Source organism: Poeciliopsis prolifica, unplaced genomic scaffold (assembly GCF_027474105.1).
Source record: "Poeciliopsis prolifica strain line A6 unplaced genomic scaffold, Auburn_PproV2 SCAFFOLD050, whole genome shotgun sequence".
In the NCBI taxonomy this organism is placed as follows: domain Eukaryota; kingdom Metazoa; phylum Chordata; class Actinopteri; order Cyprinodontiformes; family Poeciliidae; genus Poeciliopsis; species Poeciliopsis prolifica.
In genome coordinates, this window is record NW_026562425.1 from 1,707,722 (window position 1) to 1,723,829 (window position 16,108).

The window sequence follows — 16,108 nt, forward strand, 5'->3', positions numbered from 1 at the left end:
TTATTGTGTGGATGCAGTACTCTCGTCTGCCAGGAGGGGGCACTGCAGACAATAATGGAAATAGCTGATGGAGGACATGTATGTGTACATATATATCTATATATATATATCTTAAATACTTTAATACTCTTACTCGAGTAAGTTTATTAAAGTAGTGGCTGTTCGTATTTGAGTACAATTACTCTGATCATCACTCATTTTTTTCCAGAAGTGATTTTATTTTATTGTCTAAATCAATGGCATCTGGCGATTTAGACAAGACATTTACTTCAGGGGGTGTTTTGTGTGCTTTTCTTGTCATTCGTGTTGTTATTTTTTATTTTTTTGGCTAAAGCTGCAGTTTCCCGCTGCAGCTGCAGCTGAACACCTGTGGAGCTGCAGCCGCGCAACGGGGCGCCCCATCCGCTTCCTCACCTGACGAGGCGCTCCCAAAGCGCCGCCGATAGGAGAGGAGACAAAGGAGAAGATGATCCATGACGCAACCCGAGCCAACCCGCTCACGTGTTGCTTTGACGCAGCGCTTTTACGCACGTTTTGTTTTTAGGTTTGTTTGTTTCTTTTCGCCCTTCTTCTTGTTGATCCGCTCTGCTCTGAATCAGAGTCTCGGCGCGCTGATCTGGGATCTGTTTGACCTCCGGGCGCCGGTGGTTTCTCCCCGCAGAGGCTTCGCTTTGAAAATGGAGCGTGTGCCTTTAAGGCGCCCGACTGCCTGCCGCTTTGTGCTGCGGAGAGACTGACGCCCTCTGGACACAGTGGACACCGGAGCGGCGGCGGATCACCATCCCGGAGGAGTTCAAAGGGAAAACCACCTCCGCCTCTTACAAAAAGAACCCGACCTGCGAGCTTATCGACTGCGTTCAGGTGAGTTTAAACACCTTTTTGATCGCTGCTGCTGCTGCTGCGCTTGCATGCGAGAGAAACTTAAAAAGAAAGAGAGAGACAGAGAGAGAGAGAGGAGAAAAAGCAGAAAGGCGCTCAGGAATGAGGGAGCTAATGTCCCTCACATGTTTTCTCTTCGTCATGTGAAGTGCAGACGATGTATAAAAAAAAAAAAAAGCAGAGTGGAGTGTGTGTGAAAGTGCAACACACACACTCACACACGCATCGAGTCAGAAAATGGATGCAGGCAGCTGATGTTGCCAGATGTGTTGCGCATATTGTTATTCCTTAAAAAGGGGGAAAAACTGAGCGCAGAATGAGGTGAGACTGCGGGCCTTTTCTTTAGCGGCGATTTCATCACATTTACAGGACAATCAGCTCCGCTGCTCCAGCTTTTCACATTGAAAGCGACGAGTTTCCACCTGGAACTTTAATCCATTTAACTTTGGCTTTAATGCGACAAATCAGCGCAATTTAGGAAATAATTTTAAAGCAAATCTGTTCTTGTGGTCTTACGCTCAGCCTGTCATGCTTTGACTAGACCACTCTAACTCCTGAAGACGTTTTGACCTAAACCAGCTGTGTTTCAGATTCCTGATTCTAATTATTTTATGTAACTTTAATCCATTTACTTTTGGTTTTTCTGACAAATCAACGCAAAGTTTTAAAGTGTATCTTTCTTTTTTTCTTTTCTTTTTTTAAAGTTTCATGTTTTGGAGAATCTAAAAACAAAAATTACTTGTTTTTGTGAATTTAAGCTCAGCCAGATTCTCTGTTGAGCTTTGACTAGGCCATTCTAACTGGTGAAGACGGTTTGACCTAAACCGGAGGTGTTCCAGATGTTTTATTCAAATGATTGCAAATGGAAAACATCCCCACAGCATGATGCTGCCGCCTCTTTGCCTCACAGTGCAGCAGCTGAAACTCTGAGTTGCTTTTGAACAGGAATCACTGGAACTTTGACCAAAATATTTGATGCACATTGACCATTTCAATGATGTCACTCGTCAACATTTTATCTTTTTTTCTTTCTGGTGACTGTTTGATGTTTTTGTTAGTTTTTATTTGTCTGTTTTTATGATGTAAAGCACCTTGAAGCGCCTTGATTGGTAGATTTTGCCTAAAAGGTGAAATATTTGGCAGGGAACGTTCTGCATCATGTTTTCTTGTTTCTCTACTGCAGCCAGGATTTCTGATGCCCACTTTGTTGCAGCAATAAATCTTAATTCAGTAAAATAACTTCTTAAGGCGTTTTGGGTAGAATAGATTTACATATTTCGTTTTATCTTTTTATTTCATTTTTGGCTTAAGTTTTGCTTGTTCTGTCAGCAAATTTGCAAATTGCCTATTTTTGAAGTCTGAATAGTCCAGTTAATGGTTAATTTATTACTAAATTAGTTGATGGTTATTTTAATAATTGATTAATCACAATTAATTGTTTCAGCTGTATGTAAAACATCCTGTTTATTTCCACAAAATGGCCTTTTTTTGAGTCTTTATACTCCAGTTAATCCACTTAATTGTGTCCGTTTTAAATTTGATTTCTTCAAACTTCATGTAAATTTTCAGACTTTTTTGTTATTTTTGCTGCTTTGGAATGAAAACCTGAATAAAAACGTTGTTGTTGACGCTCTTTGTGCTTCAAGGTGTTTTCCCGTCGCGCCGGTGAGACCGTCAGGATGAGGTCCGCTCAGCTGATCCTCCCCGCCACGGCAGCGCTGCTCTTCCTCCTGGCCGGACTCTCTCTGACCTCCGGCTGCAACAAAGCCCTCTGCGCCAGCGACGTCAGCAAGTGCCTCATTCAGGTGAGGCCTTGAATCCCGGCCACAGAGCGCGAGCGAAAGGGAGGGATGATTGTCGGGTTGGGATCTCGGTCGAATTATGCATCTTCTGAGCGGACGGAAGCAGCAAAATACAGCCAGGATTTTTTTATTCTCTCAACGTGAACAGTGTGTCAGAGCCAAATAGAGCCTTCACAGTGAACTTTCCTTCATTGTAACGGAGAACCAGCTGCCGTCTGCAGAGAGGAATGCAGGTCGCTTCCTCGGATGGGATGGAGGGAAGTCGGGTTGGAGCAGAAATGTTTATTTGTCTGAACTGTTTTTTAAATTAAAGTCCTGCTTGTTCCTCTGATTCTAACATCATCCTGTCTGAAGCCAGAGGAACGTTTTACACAAGGCTGTAACCATTAATCATTTATGGAAATAATTGTCAGCTAATTTAGTATTTGATTAATCAATCAGTACATAGACTGAGAAAAAGCTCATTTGCTAAAAGAAGCATAGGAATTTTTACATGGGGTGAAATGATTAATCAGATTAATAGCAATTGATCGATAAATATTTGTGCAACAAGAACCACTAAAAGAAAAGACACTAAAACCTCTAAAGACTCTGAACGCAACTTCCTGCTTCAGGAAACGTAAACACAAATGGAGAAACATCAGATTTTAGCGACCGTGAGCCATCTCTGCTGCTAGTTTTGGCATTGCATTTGTTCTGCTTGTACTTACCCAGAATGCATTACACTGTTGTCCACTTCCTTCTTTTGGAGCAGTCGCCGGTCCACTTGCATTCACAGATGCATTCAAACCAAAATAAAAGTTCACTTCACCAAACCAAGAAAGAGATTTTTAGGCAACTAAAAATCCACGTCACATTTTGATTGTGCATTCACACCTCCCTAAACAAACCGGACTTTCTACGCAAATGAACTAGAATTAGATTAAAGCAAACTGAACGGCTGGTGTAAACGCAACTCTGGGCCGTTTGTCCAGAAGGTCCAGTTTGTTCGGGGAGATGCGAAATCCAACTGTGATGAGGTCCAAAAAAACACTTTGGTCAATCCTAAAAACATCCATCTCAGTTTGAGCATCCGTTTGAGCAGACCAGAGAACGCTCCAAACACAGGAAGTGGACCCAGAGCATTCTGGGTAAATACAGCTAGGACAAACATGCTAGCTCTAGCGGGAGAAATGGCTTGTTGTCTTTTACGAAAGATAAAACTACCACAAAAATCTGACTTCTCCATTTTTGTTTACATTTTGTGAAGAAGGGAGTTGCGCTCATGTCTTCTCCTGAGGTTTTCATGTTGCTTCCTTCAGTCGCTCTTGATGCAGCGCCCCTACAGGCGAGGAGGGGAACAGCGTTTTAAAAGAGTTTGGTTGCAAATGTTGCAATTCTTGTCCAGAATCGAACTGAATCTACCGGACAATCAGATGTTCATCTCTGGTCCATATCTTCATCACATCAGCAGTCTTCCTCTCTTCTTCTCTTCCAGTTGACTTCTTTCCAATGATCATAACGAGCTCTGCAGCTCTGCGACCTCGCTGACACTAACTTGCTAGCTGTCAGAGACAAGAGTGACGGCTTGTGTGTGAAGGAGAAACTTCTCCGCCTGCAGAGGATCTAGTTGGTCCATGTTGCTGGTGATTAGTTGGATCTGCTGTCTGGAGCTCGCTTTTCACGCTCTGCTGCCACTTCCACTCATTTGTCTGGATTCCCTAAAACCCCCGAGGGTGGGAGGTCGGAGGAGGTCAGCAGGAGGTGTGTGTGTTGTACTTTTAGGAACTTGAGCAGGGCTGTGGGGTGGGGCAGCAGGATTCAAAGCGTTTCGCCCTCTGACAGTCATTCAGGAAGGCGTTCACTTTCCAATGCTTTGACCGATGTCTGGGTTTCCACTTGAGAGCAAGAGAAGCCAAATAAGAGCTTTTTAAGATAACCTCATCTGTCTCCGCATGGAAATTGCTGTTGGACGGTAACAACCGGCGCTTGTGCCGACTAGCTTGTTCATCATCCAAGCTACACATGTGCAACCTAAAGTTACAACCTGCAATATTAAAAATAAATTCAACTCAGGATGGCATTTAGGACGACCGACGCGTCAATATTTCTACATTCTAAGTTAGAAAAGTCGCCCAAGTTTCGCTGGTTTAAAATCCAACATGGATGCCATGGCTATGGAACATAGTGAAGGTTTCAAAAGTATTTAACCCCTAAAAGGTGACCTATTACTCTTCCTTGTACAGGTTAGGATATTTAAAATCAAGAAAACCTTTTATATTTATATTTAAATACATACATATATATATATATTATATATACATACATATATATATATATATATATATATATATATATATATATATATATATATATATATATATATATATATATATATAAATATAACTCCTTTGTTATGTCTTTATTTCCTTTATTTGCTATAGAAGTTGCTTCTTGCTAGCCTGATATCTAACGTGTTAGCAGTGCCTCCATTTCTCAATTTTTTAGAAAAATAACGAATATTTCTGATTAATGAAATGTGTTTTTGTGCCGTGTGGCTTTATTTTTTACAACAGCACCTTTACTAAGTATAATTAGCGAAGGGATCAGGTCTTGATCAGAGCTTTAAATGTTGTTTTTGGTTATTTTGGTGTGACATGATTCCAAAATCCAAATTTAGAAATGCTTTTAGCATAGCTTTTAATGCCTCAAACTGACAAAACTCCTTTTTTTTCCAAGTTGGATTTTATTAGCAGCACTTAGCTAGTACTCTCTCTCCTCTTAACCCCAGTGGACGCACATTTTGTGTCCTCATTTCATGTTCTCATAAAATGAAGAACATTTTTTCTATAAATCAACAGCTTGGTCTTGTTTTTGTTGCTTTTATTTAGGCTTAGCTTTGGTAGCAGAGTTGCTTCTTGCTAACTTTAGTGTGATAAATAGCTAAAGCGCTAAGCTAGGATACATTTGCAATGTTTCCATGTATCATTTTTTTTTAGAAAATAAGGAGTATTTCTGATTAATAAAATGTGGCTTTGCGTGCTGTGTATCTAGTTTTATTTCTTACGTCATAATTTATATAATTAGCCCTCAGATCTTGATCAGAGCTTTAAATGTCGCTTTTGTTTTGTTTTTATGCTTCAAACTGACAAAACTAAATTTTTTATAGGTGTATTTGATTAGCCAGTGGAAGCAGCAGGGTGCGTACTTGGTTCTTTTAATATATAGCCTCGGTTTGTTTTGATTTATTTTCTTTGCTAGCGAAGTTGCTTGTTGCTAACTTTATCCTGGCAGCTAAAGCGCTAAGCTAGCATATGCTAGCAGCGACTCCATTTCTTGTGTTTTTTTAAGAAAGTATGGAGTATCTGATTAATAAAACGTGGCTTTGCGTGCTGTGAAGTTTTATTTTTTACAACGTACCTTTAAGAGGTATAATTAGCGGAGGGATCAGGTCTTGTTCGGGGGTTTAGGCCCAGAGAGCCGGTGATTATGCGAGCTGTGTGTGGTTTTTTTGCAATCCCTCGCTGCTGAGTCATTTCTGAGTCTTTTAAAACCGCTGAGGGTGTTTACACGGAGGAGACGGTTCCTGAAAGGATGAGAGGGAAGCTGTGCTGAGAAAGAGCACGGAAAGGAAAGGAGAGCAAAACAAAACGAGGGAGAAAGGCAGGAGGAAAGTTAGGGGGAACTTTCTGCCCCGCTCTGTTCTCCAGGTGTTTTCTTGCCCCTCTCTCCTCTCATTCCTCCCCCATTATTGTCGTGACCTTGACGTGGAGGAATGTGCTCCCTGCTCCAAGTCGAGAGGGAGGAAAAAAGAGCTGTTTAATCCCACCAACAAGGTTTTACTTTTGTCTCCTTCAGAGTTGAACCACTCCGAAGTGAAATGTTTGTTCTCTGATTCCTGCAGAAGTTTCTCAAACTGGAAACTTTGATTTCTCATCACCCCACCAAACATGCCGCTCGTTTACTCCACTTCGTCGCCTACCTTTAACTCAAGATTTTAGATATGTTTGTGTTTTTTTGAACACATCTGTGACTCAGCCTGAAAGTTTAAATGGACGCTTTAAAGTGGTTTTTGTGGCGGTTTGAGTCATGAAAATCTCACCATCTGCACCTCTGTTGTTGAGTTTCTGGGTTTAACAGGAGTTGCGTTAATGTGATGTGACTCAGGAGGTAAAACTCAGGAGCTGCTGCCTCATGAAGGACTGCAGCTGCAGAGCTAAGAAACGGGTTTTAATCTGTCGGTCTCAAATGTGTCCAACGCCAACTTTTTCATGCTTCATCACTTTAAATGGAAAACTTCTCTGTTGTACAACTGGCTAAGATTTTTAAAATTTATTAAACTTGTTATTGTTTATCATAATGTTATCTGGCTTCAGTTGAAATAATATGAGAATTGAGATCCACTAGAATAGTCCTAATAATCTGAAAATAAAGTTGTAATAAGAACTTTGTTATTACAATAAAGTTGGTTCTTTATTGTACCAATAAAGAACAATATTTTTTGTTCTTTAACAAAAAAACAACAAAAAAGTAATATTCTAGTCCTATTGTAAGGACTAGAATAGTCCTAATAATATGGAAATAAAGTTGTAATGACAGTAGGATGAAGTCATATTATGAGAATAAAGTTGAATAAAACAGAATAAAGGCATTATATTATAGAATAAATCTGTAAAAATAGGAGAATAAAATCATCATGTGAGAACAAAGTTGTAACAATATGAAATAAAGCCATTAAAAGTTTTAACAATATGAAAACATAGTTGTAATAACACGAGAATAAATTTGAAATAATTCGAGAACAAATTTGTAATAATATGGGAATAAAATCATAATATGAAAATAAAGTTGCAATAACATTTGAATAGAGTCACATTACAGGAATAAAGTCAAAATAATACAAGAATAAAGCCATTCAGAGAACATAGTTTTATAATATATGAATAAGGTTGTAATAACACAAGAGTAAAGTTGTAATAATATGAGAATAAAGACATTACACTATGGGAATATAGTTGTATGACAATAAAGTCAAAGTAATACAAGAATAGTCATATTAATATGAGAATAAAGTCAACAGAGTAAATTGCTGAGATTAAAAAAAATCAGTACATTTAATAAACTGTAAGAAAGGCGGCCAACATTGTTAATGAACCATTAATACATATTCCTGTTAGAAAAGAGAGTTTTATGTAACACAGAAAACGTGTTTTGTTCTTTACTTTCCACTGCAGTCAGATTAATATCATAATAAACAGCAATTATTGCTGAATGTGTCGCTCTGAGCTTCATTTTCTCCTGCGCCGCCTGGAAGCAGACAGACCTGAGCGAACATGAAGGCGAACATGTTTGGACCTGCTGTGGAAAAGCTGCTTCTGCTCATGTTTTCCTGATTTTCCATCATCTGTGTCTCACATTCTCAGATAGAAAACAGAATAAAGCCTCATCCATGTCACTGTTGCGTTCGTGAGCATTTTATCGCAGTTTTTCTTAAAAACGTAATTTCTGTGGGATTGTTTACCACCAATCAGTCTGCAGTGAAACTGATCTGAGCGCATAGATTTACATAAACGGACAATAATTTCTTGGGTTGAGCGTTTATATCTCGCCTTTGATCGCTAAATTTGCTTCTGTCTCACACTCTCTGTTCTAACATTGCTGCTCCTAATGTACGGAACACCAAACACATCAAAAATGAGTGAAGCTTCATGTGTTTTTGTATGCTTATAAATTAATGCAAATGTAAATGAATGACACCTCCAGTGAATGACGGATTGTTTTCATCCAATCAGAATGTTCCTTTGATGAAAAAGAACCAATCACAACCAAGGAGTAAAAATACTCCAAGAAGTGACAGAAATAAAACAAAACTGTAATATTTGAGATCATAATCCACTTGAATTTTGTAGCCTGGTATGTTGTAAAGCTCATATTGAATGCTTGCTTCAAGGTAACATTTATACATTTTTAAGAATAAAGTGATTACATTACGAGAATAAAACCATAACATTAATTTTATTTATTTCAAACAGGTTTTTAAAACCTTTATGAGAATAAAGCTGCAATAACACAGGAAAAAGAAAGCTGCAATAACACAGGAAAAAGAAAATTGAATTACAGGAACAAAATCATAATTATACCAGAATCAGGAATTAAGACAAATTCAAAATAGTGCAAGAATAAAGTCACTATGTTACAGTAACAAAGTTGCAATTATATGAGAATAAAGTTGTAATAACAAAAGAGGTTATTTTACTAAAAAAAATTATAAAATGAGAATAAACTCACGATAATATAGAAATAGTCGTATTGCAAGAATAAAGTTGTGTTAATATGAAAATAAATTAATATTACCAGAATAAAGTCATAATATTATTATTATTATTGAGAAAACATAAGAGAACAAAACACAGTTGGCTAATAATATGTAGCTAAGCACACACGCTAACTTGGTGCATTTCAGGTAAAATTTCTCAATTAAATATGATGTTATCCTTTCCCAGTCAACTCACTGGTTTTGTTTAGTCCAGTAATAATTACTGTACTGGAAGCAAACCAGTGGTTGTCCTTCCTGTTGCTGGTTTAATGACAGGCTTCCTGTTTGAGGAGCCTGGCCACACGCTGCCTCCTCTCTCTCTGCACCTCAGAGTCTGGAAATACCCAAAAAAACATTTTAAAGCTGACAGTTTTCACCAAAATAAACATTTATGTGTCTCTGAAATCTGTATTTCTATTTCTAAACCTCTCCTCAGACCTAAATAAGACAAAGTGTTAGGGTCAGGTTAAGAAAAATATATTATTTATGAGAATAACTTAATAAAATTAGCAGAATGAAGTTGTGACATTATGAGAAAAAATGGCCTTGATCGCAGAGAAATGAAGAATGTTGAGTATCTTGTGAAGTTATTCTGTTTTAGAAATAAAGTAACTATTAACACATCTTGCTGGTTGCTACTGGTGATAATATGATGCTTATGTGTTTATTACGATTTTATTCTGCCAATATGATCATTTTATTCTCTTCTGACTTTACTGTGGTAATATTATGACTTTATTCATGTAATGTTATGACTTTATTATTGTAATATTACGAGTTTATTATTGTCGTAATATTATGATAATAAAAACATACTATTACCATTAATAGAATTGTAATAGTATGACTTTTTATTATCATAATATAACGACTTTATTATTGTAATATTCCAACTTTATTATCGTAATATTACAACTTTAACACAATATGGTGACTTTTTTAAAAATAACATTCCCATTTTGATTTTGTAATTTTATGTATTTTTCTTCTGAGCCTAATTCTGCGTCATACATGATTACGTTTTGTTGCTCTGAAGCAGAAATGCATCTTGAGGTCTTTGTGGTGTTCCTAAGCATGTTGTGTGTGTGTGTGTTTCCATTTTCCCATCTGTGTTTCCATGCATCTCCTGCAGGAGCTGTGCCAGTGCCGCCCCTCCGATGGAAACTGCTCCTGCTGCAAAGACTGCATGCTGTGTCTGGGGAACCTGTGGGAGGAGTGCTGCGACTGCGTTGGTAGGTGCAGCACATGCATGCGTTCGCTGTCCGCCTCAGCTGCTTCATGACAGACAGCTTCACAAAATTTATTCTAACAAAAGAGGAAATCAGATTGGTGGTGAACATCATTAAAATACAATAAAAGTGTATTTTATTGACACTTTAAACACCAACATTTCCACTTAGTTTCATACTTTGGTCCGTCTGATGATGTAATTTTTAAATATTTGATATTTGATCAGTAACTCAGTACTTGAGTAAACGTTTTTTAAAAAATAGACAACTTTTTTTTAGTAATTTCTTGAACTTTTTACTTAATTGTTTCAGTAAAAATACGTTAAAATAATTCCACTTTTACTTTAGTACGGTTTTTGGGTAATCTCCTCACTTCTAAAGGAATGTCTGTAGATTTCTTCAACTTTGCACAAAGATATTCAAAGATCAGATTGCAGACGCAGACATGTTTTAGGAAGGAGCAGAAGAAGTTGGTTCTCCTCTGAGTGGAGATCGCAGATCTCTCAGATCCGCTCTGACTGACAGATATTGCTCCGCTTGCTGACATGGAGGCTTTATTAAAATGCTTTCATGTGGAAAAGAAGAACAAGGATCTGAGCGCCGCGCTCTGCTGCTGCAGCAGCTGCTGCGGCGCAGATGTTGCAGCGCTGTTTTTCCTCCTTTTACAGCCCACCGAGGAGATGTTGTCGCTCTGAGCAAATACGTTGTCTTCCTTTATGTTTTCTTCCCTTTTTCACTGTCCGTTTTCCACTTGCAGCGAGTTATCTGTGCCAAACGCCGACTGCTTTGAAGTGTGAGTGTTTAGAGGATCGCGGGGGAAGATTTAGGAGGCTGGTTAGAGGAGCTTGGATTTAAAAAATGCGGGGAGGGAGTGGAGCAGCCATGAGTGTGTTTTATCTAAAACAGCTGCTCTGGCTCTGCTTTTAGCGTCGGTTTCTGATCCAAATCCTCTGTCAAACTCCGTCCCCCATTAAATGATTTACCCATTAGCTGTAATTCACTTGGACTTGTTGCACAGGGTTGGGAGATTGTATCTGGGGATGCGGGGACTTGCTTCTGTGTTGAAATTAAACGAAGTGTTAAACAGACCTTAATTGAGATGAGACTTTTTTTCTTTTTTTTTTTTTTTTTTTTTACAGTGCTTTGGTTTTCCAAAACCAACGCCATTGAGTTTAAAGGGGACCGTGAAGCTGCTTTGACCAGGTTAGGTTAGGATAGGCCAGGGGTGTCCAAAGCTCACAAAGTGACGCTAGTGAGGAATTAGTCTGATTAAATATTTTAGCACATTTTAGCACTGGCAATTATACAACCGTGCGTCTTTGAAAAGCATCAGTGGAGCCTCCTGCGAGAACGCAGCAAGTGGTTTCTGGATGGTTAGTCAAAAACAAAAACGCTTACAGCAGTAAAACCAGCAGATCCAACAATCTGAAGTTCCACCGGGGTTGCTAGGTAACGGGCGGAGCTCTGCTGGGGTTGCTAGGTAACGGGCGGAGCTCCGCTGGGGTTGCTGGGTAGCGGTTCGATTCCTGTGGAATGTAATTTTTCTTGGAAGCAGTTGAGACCCAAATGGAAGTACAAAATGTTTTAAAAGATTGCTTTTAAAACAGTTTGTGGAGGCAGAAATTCTTCCACAACCTCCTCTGACATCTCTCTCTCTCTCTCTCTCTCTCTCTCTCTGACAGGGATGTGTAACCCCAAGAACTACAGCGACTCTCCTGCCACCTCCAAGAGCACGGTGGAGGAGCTGCACCGCCCCATCCCCTCGCTGTTCCGCGCCCTGACGGAGGGCGACGCGCCCATCAACATGATGGTGGTGTCCTTCCCCGTGGCGGAGGAGTTCACGCACCACGAGAACCTGGTTTCCTTCCTGGAGTCGCTCAACAGCCAGCCGCAGAACGTGTCGGTGCCCGGGAACAGCATCCACACCGGCATCGATCCTCACGGTGAGGCGTGTTCCTTCTCACCTCGTTTTGTCAAAGCAGGGGACCGAGGGCCACTCATTATCTTTTTGTTGTTTCTTTGCGGCCCCTCGACCTCTAATCATAAATAAATTAGAATAAAAGTACGACTTTTACATCATAATTGCTGTGTTTATTAAAACCTGGCTAAATACATCTAGTGTTTTTATTTTAAGACCCAGATCCTGATTTTATTTCTGAGAACAAAATATTTTGTCAGTTTTCTTCAATTGAGACCAAATTAATAAGCAAACTGGATGAATTTTGATTAACAAGTAAAACATGGAAAAAGCATTTTAAGTTTCGTATCTTATTATTTTGTATTTCTACAAAATAAAATAGACATAATGGTATTAAAAACTTCATTTATAAAATCTATCATTATTATTAAACATTATTATTACATGTATGCCAAAATAAGATAGTTCACGCTTACTTTGTTGTTGAACATTTTTGGTGATTTAATTTTTTTTTTTTTTTAAACCCACAAGGACAATTTTTGGCCACAGAAAGTTTGGACACCCTGTTGACATATTGTTAATGTGATTTATTTATTTTTTATGCAATGCAAAAATATTTTCTTCCATGAGGTTTGTACATTCAGACAGAGCTGTTGAGGAATTCACTAGAAATTATTGTAAATTCAGTAAAAATATTCTGAAATATTAAGAAATTAGCTCACCTCAGGTTTGAACAAGCCACATGGCATCCTGGGTGCCCAAGCTGTGGCGTGGGGACCATTGGTGGCCCTTTAAATGACTGGATCAGGCCCCTGACCTCAAGGCAAGTACGGCAAAAACGTTACCAACAAACAATTGGAAATTGTCTATTTTTTTTTGGAAATGTCCAACAAATAATCCGCAGTTTGTGGTTTTCTAGAATTGTTTATTAATGCCTATTTATTTTCAAACTTAGAGGAAAAGCAAGTCGACCAATAATGTTGGACCATTTTAAGTTTTTAAGTTATTATATGACATGATAAATGTTAAGTAGCTTGTTTTGAATCTTAAGAGATTTTCCTGTATAAATAAAGGGTTTTATATTAAAATACTTCTGTGTATTTTCACAACGCTCCTCTAAGTTTTTCAGTGTTTTTACGTACAGACTCTGTCAGACAAGCTCTGATAATGCAGAGCTTCAGTTCTTTCCATGTTTTTGTTTTAGTTTGCTGCTATTTGTTGGCGTTTCACTCTTAAACCATTGCTATAAAGTTACAGCATTCCCACAAAGCTCAGCAGTAAACTCATTACACCGACCCAAAACACATGGCCTCACTTAATTACAGCAAACCCATTAAGTAAAAGTAGAAACACTGAGGGCTAAAGGTAATTATGTGTTCTTGTGAACCATGTTTTGCTGAATCCGTGACTCAACCTGCTTCCTTTCCTTCCAGAGAAAATGTGCACGGTGGTTTACTTTGACGACTGCGTCTCCATTCGTCAGTGCAAGCAGTACTGTGAGGCAATGGGCGGATCAAAGTACCGCTGGTTTCACAACGCCTGCTGCCAGTGCATCGGCCCAGAGTGCCTGGACTACGGCAGCAAGGCCGTCAAGTGTTTGAACTGTCTCGTCTGACCCGAACCGAGCCGATCCAATCTCTGGGCACATGTTGGCACCAAAAGACTGAGGGAAAAGAAACCCATCACTGTTATATGTTAGCATTCCTCAGTAACCATGTAAAATAACCCCCGGCCTCCCCTTTCTCCTCCTCCTGCAAAGTGTTTTTTATTCTGCTGTTACTGTATATTTTTAGATATGTCTTCCATAGTGTGTTTTTTACTAGAGGTGTATATGAATAATGTATTTTTGCAATTACTGTCAGCAAAATCCCAGTCTTGTACCAAATAAAGAAAAGATTTGGTAACTTAAGTGTTTGTGTCTCAAAGGCTAGGCTCAATTTAACTGAATTAAACCTTGTTTGCCCATTTTTCACTGTTCTTAAAGCTGCAGTGTGTAACTTTTATAAAAATATTTTCTACATATTTGTTGAAACTGTTATTCTGTGACAGGACGTTATAAGACAGATAATCTGTTAAAAAAAAGAAAAAAAAAGGAGCTTCTCTGCTTTCTTCCAGTGGTAACTAGAAACAACCAATCAGAGCCAGAAGGCGGGGCTTAGCACTGTCAATCACCCTTCATGTGGCACAACTGAATGCTAATCTTATAATCTCCTTATAAACCGTCAATGAAATTCAGTTTTGAGCCCAATTTTTCAGTAGGAGTTTCTGCGTCCAATAAATAAATGTTGGTCATTTGAAGTTCCACAAGGCTTCATTCTAGGAATCCTTTGAGATTTAATCTCCCTGTTTATAATTTTAGTTTAAATGAAGAAATTTAAACCCAAACAACCGTTGATTTTTTTTTTTTTTGGTAACAGGCGTAGAAAACAGGTGAATTTTTCCTCTTTCTTTAAATGTGGAGTTCCACAAGGATCCATTCTTGGTACCATTCTGATTTCCTTTGTGAAATCTTTTGTTGAGATTATATTCTGCCTAATTTGGCCTTGCCCTAATGCTAAGATTTAAAGTCATAACATTATGGTGTTACACCTATAGTGTTATAAAAATAAAGTAAAAGTAATAAATACAAGAATAAAGTAGCAAGTTGATGGAAACGCCTATAATAATAAAACAATTAAATGCAGAATGTTAGGAATCTTATTAAGTTATATTTGAATGATCAGTTTTACCGATAAAAAATATATACTTTTATGCTATGATGGTGAAAAATATGGAGAAAATTTATTTTTATAAGATATACATATTGAACCTGTAATGCTTTTTGTTTTTAATCCAAGAAACAAATAAATTCAGCAGAATAAAACAACACCTTTCAGTCAATGTAAGAGACTACTTCTTTAAAAAGATTATTTTAAGATATCTGCTCATGCTTATTATATTTATATGGAAAAGGTGTGTCACAGAAGTTAACGGGTAAATGTTTTTCCCAGTTGCCCTTTCTGCCACTCTAACCTTAGCTCAGTGTTTCACAAGTCAGGAAACGCATCATTTCCTGGGGAAACAACGTTGTTATTCTTCCATTCTGGTCCACAGGTGTTCAGCTCTCAATGACCATCTCATGCAAGCCAAGAGGAAAACATTCCCTGATGCCAATCTCTCGCCACCGCACACAAATGCTCTTTGTTATGCCAGTGCACTTTCAAAAAGCAGCGGGACACCCTATCACTGATTATGTTCCCAATTGGCATGCCACAGCAACGTGCACAGATTCATCTTGCAGGCGTACAATGGAACCTTGTCTGTCCCTTTCTTTTTAATTATTATTATATCGAGCCCTGACCTCGTTTCGCCGCTGCAGCTGTGGCTTTGGGTGCAGACGGAGCCAACAAAAGATCATCAGAGGACTAATTTGTTTCATATGTCCTGATGACCACCAGCTCTAAATCCCAACCACAGAGCCTTGGGAAAATACGGGTGACTCAGAATAGCAAATGGTTTCCCCAAATTTAGTTTGCGCCGCTGCTCAGAGCTCTGTTTGACAGTTCCACCACCTGAAAGAAATCAGAAGTGAAGCTGAGATCAAAATGATACCACAGTCTAAACATTCTCCAAACCTAATTTGGCCTAAACACAGAGGATATTTATCACTGCACTGCTCAGACCTGGCAGTAAAACCTGCATTACACCAAGCCTGCAATGTTTGTTGTTTGGGTGTCCTGGTATGGCATGACGCTGCATTATTAGGTCAAATAATCACAAGGACAAATGCAAAGGTGGGTTTAAAAATAACCACAATTAATTTTAGAGCATCTTTGAACTGCAAAAACACAAAATCTTACCAACATTTTTTGATCCTGTCAACTATTTTGCAGGACTTCAGTAAGATATCGGAGCTTGTTTTAAGTCAATATAAGTTTCACTGCAAAACATGAGAAAGCTAAACTGCTATAAGTGAACTAATCTGCTAGTGAAAGTTATTAATAAA

At 38.5% G+C, this 16,108-nt stretch overlaps 1 protein-coding gene across 1 annotated transcript; it reads left to right on the forward strand.

Moving 5' to 3' along the window:
- Window positions 1-413: 413 nt before the first annotated feature.
- Window positions 414-14,145, forward strand: twsg1a (twisted gastrulation BMP signaling modulator 1a). Its single transcript, XM_055058287.1, has 5 exons — window positions 414-861; window positions 2,526-2,684; window positions 10,109-10,208; window positions 11,888-12,148; window positions 13,557-14,145. The coding sequence occupies exons 2-5, from the start codon at window positions 2,559-2,561 to the stop codon at window positions 13,736-13,738; spliced, it is 669 nt and encodes a 222-aa protein (XP_054914262.1). The 5' UTR covers window positions 414-861; window positions 2,526-2,558; the 3' UTR covers window positions 13,739-14,145.
- Window positions 14,146-16,108: the final 1,963 nt, after the last annotated feature.